This window comes from Camelina sativa, chromosome 12, assembly GCF_000633955.1.
Source record: "Camelina sativa cultivar DH55 chromosome 12, Cs, whole genome shotgun sequence".
In the NCBI taxonomy this organism is placed as follows: domain Eukaryota; kingdom Viridiplantae; phylum Streptophyta; class Magnoliopsida; order Brassicales; family Brassicaceae; genus Camelina; species Camelina sativa.
In genome coordinates, this window is record NC_025696.1 from 15,665,303 (window position 1) to 15,673,126 (window position 7,824).

General features: G+C 31.5%; 1 protein-coding gene across 2 annotated transcripts; it reads right to left on the minus strand.

The window, feature by feature from the left end:
* LOC104731846 (xylogalacturonan beta-1,3-xylosyltransferase-like) lies at positions 4,696 to 7,814 on the minus strand. Of its 2 annotated transcripts, none has more exons than XM_010451340.2 (4): positions 7,343 to 7,814; positions 7,114 to 7,232; positions 5,866 to 6,241; positions 4,696 to 5,539 (listed from the first exon to the last, which is right to left on the minus strand). In XM_010451340.2, exons 1-4 carry the CDS (start codon positions 7,706 to 7,708, stop codon positions 4,877 to 4,879), a joined length of 1,524 nt encoding a protein of 507 aa, XP_010449642.1. In that variant the 5' UTR covers positions 7,709 to 7,814; the 3' UTR covers positions 4,696 to 4,876. The 2 variants fall into 2 exon arrangements, with proteins under 2 accessions (XP_010449642.1, XP_010449641.1); XM_010451339.2 differs by having other exon boundaries at positions 7,114 to 7,235.

Sequence of the window (7,824 nt, forward strand, 5' to 3'; positions counted from 1 at the left end):
TGGTACACGTCAGCGATTTCTGACGTGGCGTCTGACGTGGCAATGGCATTTTTGTAATAACGTTTTTTCCGGTAACATAAAACAGGGGCACGCTGGGTATTTTGAAAATACCTGAAACATTCTAGTAATAAAAAAGTTTTTTGTAGATTCTGGTAATATTACCTAAAATGAGTAACATTTGAGTAATTCACCCATTATGTTTTGTGAACTTATTTTGTAAACTAATTAGTACTTCTAATAACAGCTTTAATTTGCATAAGTTTAAGGTATAATTTTAATTACAGGTTTAATTTTAATTACATGTTTAATGATAATTAAGCTTACCAAAATGAAAATTATAATTTTTTTATACCGTTATTACAATTTGTGATGGAAATATTAATTGCAAAAGAATCACAAATTTGTGAGGGATTTACTAGAGACATATTTGCTAGGATATTGCTAGAAAAATAGTTTCTCGCAATTTGCGTGGGATTTGCGAGGGACAATTATTCCTCGCAAAAGTTGCGAGGGAATTGCGACGTTGACCGATTTGCGAGAAGCGATTTGCGAGGAACCGACTTTCCTCGTAAATCTCTCGCTTTTGTCGATTTGCGAGGGAATAGCGATATATTCGTCCATCGCAAAAGGTGTGTTTTCTTGTAGTGAATAGCTTGGCGTCTCCTTTCGCCTTCCCTGGATACTCTGGTCCATTTGGAAAGATAGGAATAAAAAGGTTTTTCAGGGAATGGAGGCAGCACCGATGGAGATCTTAAATCAGGCGACGAATGACAAATTGTTGTGGGATGACGCCAAATCCTTTGTTAGGAATTACTCATTTCCTCCGGATTCTTTGGATGATAGGGAGTCTTCTTCCCACTGTCAGATCGATGATCTTGGAAAGGTTCGGATGCGCTTCAAGGTTTGGGGTGGTGGCTTTGCAGTGGTGATGACTTGACATTTCTTCTGGGAGGGAGTCATCGTCGCGGTCTTTCTCCCTTACATGCGGAGCTTCAGGCCCTGATCTGGGCTATGGAGTCTCTTTTAGCAGCAGGAGTGGATTGTCAAGCTTTTGAGACGGATTGTGCAGAGCTACTTGCGATGGTCCAGAAGCCCGAAGATTGGCCCGGTTTCTCGAACCTTCTGGAAGATTTTTCTTAGATCAGATCATATTTCCCTTCCTTCACTCTGACGAGGATTCCTCGTGAGTCTAACGCAAGGGCAGATTGTTTAGCTCGTTCCTCTAGAATTCTAGCTACTGAAATTTCTTTTGTAAACTCTTTTCCTCCGGTTTAGGCAACCAACCTAGGAGTTCTCTTTTAATTTATTAATGTTTGGTTGAAAAAAAAAATAGTTGAGAATCCTACTATATTAATTGAGAAGTACAAATATGAAACTAACTTTAAAATGTGTAAAAAATTACATTCAATTGCCATTAGAAAAACTTAATTGTGATTAATAAATTAATTAAAAAATAAAAAATGCTGACAGATCAAATATGAAAAATCTAGAAGAAAAGTAAAAAAAAACTATTCAAATCAAAACTAATTTGTACTTGAAAAAAAAATAAAAAAGTAATTTGTACTTGAAAATTTATTTTCTCTCTCTAATAAAATAAAAAAAAAAATAAAAAATTCTATTCAGATCAAAACTAATTTGTGCTTTAAAAATTATTTTCTCTCTGTAATAAATTATTGACGAAAATTATTAATTTTTTTTAAAAAAAATATAAACCAATCACAATTCAAAAATTAAGATTTCATATCCAAGTAGACAATAAAATTATTTTTAATAACTAGATTTCAATGATTTTATTAAGATTTCAAATTATGATTCTACTATCATCTTTCTTAATTTTATTTACAAATTGTTTGAAATTTTTATATAATATTTCTGATTAATAAATATGCAGAATTTTTTCAACATATGTTGTGATTTGAATTTTTTAAAACAAATATATATTACTCAATCTATGGAAAAAAATGTGTGTTTTAATTTTCACATTGGCGGGTTGGTAAAACTAAATTTATATAATTGATAAATTATAAATTTTATTTTGAGAATTTGTTAAAAACGCCCCTTTTAATATACCCCTTTTCAAAAATACCCTCTTTTCTGGCCATTTTTATTTTTGCCCTCTTTTAATTTTTAATGACCGTTTTACCCTTAGATGAAAATTATTTTATTCAAAAACAAAATTTTCCCGCCAAAAAATTTCCAACATATTTTCTCGCCAAAAATTTTTCGAAAAAATTTTCCCGCCAGAAATTTTTTTTGTCAAAAAAATTTTGTTAAAAAATTTTGACAAAAAAAATTTCCCGCCAAAAATAATTTACAAGGTTTTTAAAAGGTTTTATAAGGTTTCTACCTTATAAACACCTTGTAAAGGCTTTTACAAGATTTTTAAAGAGTTTTAAAAGGTTTTTTAAACAACTTGTAAACGCTTTTACAAGATTTTTAAAAGGTTTTTAAAAGGTTTTCAAATAGTTTTTAAAAAGATTTTTAAAAGGTTTTTAAACACCTTGTAAACGATTTTACAATGATTTTAAAAACCTTGTAAAAGTTTTTATAAGATTTTTAAAAGGTTTTTAAACACCTTGTAAATGCTTTTAAAAGCGTTTATAAGGTGTTTAAAAACCTTTTAAAAGCATTTACAAGCTTTTTAAAAGCATTTACAAGGTTTTTAAAAGCGTTTACAATGTGTTTAAAAACTTTTTAAAAACCTTGTAAACACTTTTAAAAGTTTTTTAAAAGCGTTTACAATGTTTCTAAAAGGTATAAATTTCAATTTTTTTGCGGGAAAAATTTTTGATTTTGGCGGGAAAAAATATTTTTTTCGGGAAAACTTTTCGATTTTGGCGGGAAAAAAAAATTTGGCGGAAAATTTTTTTGGCGGGAAAATATTTTCGATTTTGATGACTGTACATTCTTGCTGTCACTCAAAAAAGGGTAATTTGGTCATTTTGTATATAAAGAGGGGTAGTTTTAAAAATGGTTAACATGAAGGGGTATTTTTAAAAAGGGGTATGGAAAAAGGGGCATTTTTGAGAATGCCCCATTTATTTTTTCACATTTATAATATTAAAATTACTATTTCATATTACACAAAATAATGATGCAAATACAACAAACAAACAATATAAAACTGTAATATACATCAAAAATAAAATTCTATAGTATTTTAAAATAATTAATATTCAAAAAGATATATATAAATTTACAGAATAATTAAAAATAAATATTATCTCAAAGAAAATAACTTTTTAAAAGAAATATAACAATAACTTTTATTACTATATTATAATTTTCTTTTAAAATATTGATCCGTGCTTTAAGCACATGATATCTCCTAGTTTAAAATTAAAAATGGATCCGGCGAGGGGTTTTTTAATTAAATTCCCTTAGAATGTTTGTGTGAATTACGTTACAAAACCGTGATAGCACTAGGAATGATTTTCCTCATAAGAAAACGGGTTTTTGTGCTATTTTAATGAATGAAATATGACTACATCACACAGTCATTAAAGCCTCATATTATCAACCGTGTCGATTGATCTAACTCACACTCAAGTCTGATAGCACTAGGAATCATTTCCGTCGTCTTTTAGTTATGCTAAACCAAAATATTGTAATTAAATTGAAAGATTAAACAGAAAATAAAAGAGTTGTAAAATTCAGAAGGATTAAACTCTAGGCCTAGGGAAATTCTCAGGAAATCATGGAAAATCAGATCAATGAATTAAGCAAGCAGGATTCAACAATTAAGCATCGTTCTTGAAATCTAAACACAATTGTAAAATAAATCAGTTCTCACTGCAAATATTATCTAAGTTTTAAAACCCAAAAATCTAAATCTCTTTGCAAAATTCAAGTTAAAACCAGCAATAAAATCAAGTTTAGATAAGTTCACAAAATCACTAGTTCAAATTTCTTTGCAAAAAGTAATTTTGTTCACCAAAGGTTTTTGTCAGGAAAATCAATTATATTCTCATATCAATCAATAATCTTAAGATCTAAAATCCAGATAACCAATCAAAGATCTAGCATTAAGAACAACCTATGGTGAAGAACAAGAAAAATAATGAATCCAAGCAATTAATCAATCTAATAATCCATGACATTCCTAATGAGAAACCCTAAACCTAACAAGCAGATCTACTCAGACATAATTGTAAGAACACAAATCATGAATAAAATAGATAGCATTAAGAGATTAAAGGAAGAAAAGGAGTTCTGAATCTTCTCTGAAAGAGTCTTGATTCTTCTCTCCAAAACTCTCTAAAAATCTCTCCGGGTTTTCTCTCAAAAGTTGCAGGAAAAATAAAGCTTAGGTCTAAACAATGACCCAAAAATCCTATTTATATTCCTAAAACACGTCCAGGAACTAATGATGTAAATATGGAAAACTTTGGGGCAGCTTTGTAAATCTTCAAAACTTGTGGGAAAACTTCCAATTTGTCTTGTAGACTCAGCATCGATCGACACCATCATTTGCATCGGTCGATGCATCCTTCTGAACACGTCTCCCAACTTCACAGCTTAGCCTCAATGCTTGATTATGCTCCAATTCTTCCTATTTAGCTCCATTATGCTCCCATCCATACTAAATCCTATAAAGACTCAAAAGACTCTCAAAATACCAAAAATACTCTATAAATAAGACTTTTATCATGCTAAAAGCACATAAAAACCATGATATATCAGTTAGAACAAGAATAACAAATGCTTTGTTTCTCTTATTAACATGAAACTCTTTGATCTTATGTTTATTGTAGTGTATATATACAAGAGAGAACTATGCAAATTTATAGAAAGAACACAAAGCTATGGTAACTCATATGAATTTAGACACTTAAAAGTTTATTTGTAACAAAACAAAACAAAACAATAATGTATACTATGTACCAAGCCTAAGATTAAGTCGCCTTAACCAGATAGAGTGAAGCATCATATGCATCACATCGTAGGGTTTAGCTGGACGATTCAGCACGAAATGCTTCTTCACTTCTAACACTCTCTTATACATCTTCAAGTATCTTACGAGTGAGACACTCTGTAGAATGGTTTTGATCTCTGGTATCCTGGAAACAGGGATTTGTATTGAGAAGGAATCCCAATTAAGCACATCACTAAATGGTAATGAATAATTATCCGATATGATCACCGGTACACAACCAGCGTATATCGCCTCAACCTCTCTAGGGCTAGCGACCTCCCAACCACTCGGACACAGACAAAACTTGCTCATTCCCATTAACTTTGTATAGTCTTTTCCCGGGGGAAGATGGTCATAGACTTGGACTTCATTGTCCATTTCTTTCCAATGTTTAAATAAGATTTTTCGGATATCACCGTGACTTCTTCCAGCAAAAAATGCGAGTATAGATCGAATTCTCGGCGATATACCGAGAAAAGATGGACCCAATTTACCTTTAGGAAGGTAGATCTCTGGAATGGATACGTCCACATTAGGCCGGAATCCTTCCGAGGTGTTAGCATTGCAAAGTCCTCTTATAAATTTTTCAAATAACTTTGGATTCCCGTCGATAACGTCTGGTGCCTATATATATATATATATACACAAAAAAAAAACAGTAATCATATTTCTATGCAAAATTATAAAATAGATAATAGATTCTTGATTACATATTAATCAAATTACAATATTCAAGCAACTACGTGAAAACCAAAAACAATATATGATATCAGAGTTGGAGAGTTTCAGGCCAATTTCAATACGTAAATTCTCTAATTCGTTTCTTGTTTTGTTATGTATCTAACAAGATCATCGGGTATATAGTATTTTTCATCGGGTCTAATATATTACTATGATACTATCAAGTCTCAACGGTGAAAAAGAAAATCGAGAGTATAAAATATACGTACCCAGTCATGGCATGATACCATGAAATGATCGCCTCCCTGGCTTCTGTTCCAATAGGGATGCTTAGTAGCAACTACGTCAACGTAATCCTCTATAAGACGGTGTAGGCGCGTCCGCGAAAATCCTTCAACAGAGCGGATGGGCTTGTAGACGTAGTGGATAACCTTGGCGACACTAAACGGTACGAAGAAAACGTGAGCATTCTCAGGGCGATCCGCCCGAAAAGGGCTTCTACTCTTGGGGCCGTCCACGCACATTTCGTCCATGAATTGACCTTCTATGCCGTAAATGTCATTCACAGGGCCGTCATGGAACAGTGGGACCTCTCCCTCTGTGTATGTCCACACCTTAAACCGATTCATCATTTCCGTGTGACTCCTGAATTTTGTGCATACAAAAGTGTGACATCAATGTTTATTTTATACAAAGTATTACAAATGTAATTTAAAAAAGCATCAAGAAAGATCACTGAGGTGAACTACGTACGCCACGTTGTTAGTCACTAAATATCTCATATTCTGTATCCTACTTGTTTATAAATAATCGCATAGTCTTTTATCGAATGAACCAACATCTCTTTATTTCAATTTTATATTAAAATCTTAATTTAATACGAAATTTGTTTTAAAGAAGACAAAAAAAAAAGTCTAAATGGTTTTGTTTTTAATTAGTTTTTTTAATAACACATACTTAATGATTAAAACCTTTTCACGGAAGCTTTTTAACTAAAAAGTTTATATATATGTTAAAAAGGTCATTTGAATCATTTTCGTATGACAGTGACAAAAAAAAAATCATTTTCGTATGAAAGTAGTTGAATATAATAAAAACTTCTTTTTAGTTTTGTAAAAACCTTAATCTCAAAATTCAATTACATTAAAAGTTAAAACTCTAGGAACTGAAAGAAAAAAAAAAATAGTAGTAAGAATAGAAGTCTTTGCTTAAATTGAGGCATCTCACCGGAGCCGTTATATAACACGAGTACGTTGCGTAATTGTGTTCTTTTGTCTTTATTGCAACTTTTATTAAATGCTGAGTTCTTTGATGAAATCGATGCTTAAATAGTTGGAAAAATAAAAATCCATGTGAAAATTCATAATTGTCAGCGGTATATCACCTTTGACTAATAAATCTAAGTACTTTCAAATACTGTACTTATATAATTACTAAATGGAGAAATTTATTTATATGGAGTATTTTCTTTTATAACTTTTGGTTAAAAATAGAAGAGAAGAATAGTGAAACTCAACTGATGAAAGGCGGCTGGGTTTTTGTAGAGGGAGCTAACATAATTTTGTGTTGAAGCTGCCTTCTTAATTGCTGCTCTTGCTTTTGCTAAATCTGATTCTATTTTATCCAACTCACTTCTCTTCTGATCGTACCAAACAGAAACAGATTTTAAATATTATTAGAAAAAGAAGTTTTGATAGAAAAGTTTGTGAGAGTTGAAAAATAAAAACTAAAAGAATAATTACATACCCTGATAATAACTTTTTTACTTGTAGGACTTGGAGACTTATTTTGGTTTTGTTGATCATCGTATAAAGAAGAAGGGGGGACTGAAGAAAGAGTAGTGTTTGTTGTGTTGCTCTCTCTAAGAAGAGGCAGTAGTAGTGGAGAAGGAGAAGAGACTGGAGCAAAACTAGTGTTTGTTGTGTTGTCCTGTCCAAGAGGAGACAGAGAAGGAGGAAAAGAGACAGAGACAACAGAGAATTGGTTTCTGTAATCGATCAAGGGCTTATTATTAGCTGGCTTTGTGAAGACAAATAGTGAAACTGAAATAAGAATAAGAGATATGGAGAAATAAGAATAAGAGCATCTTCTTGATGATCTTGGAGCAGCCATGGATATGTTTCTTTTTTTCTTTTATTCGTTTACTCACAAGAGGAAGACATAAGAGAATTTTGGAAGTGATATGAGGAGAAAGGAAGAAAAGTCATGAAAGATTCTTTGTTATGTCT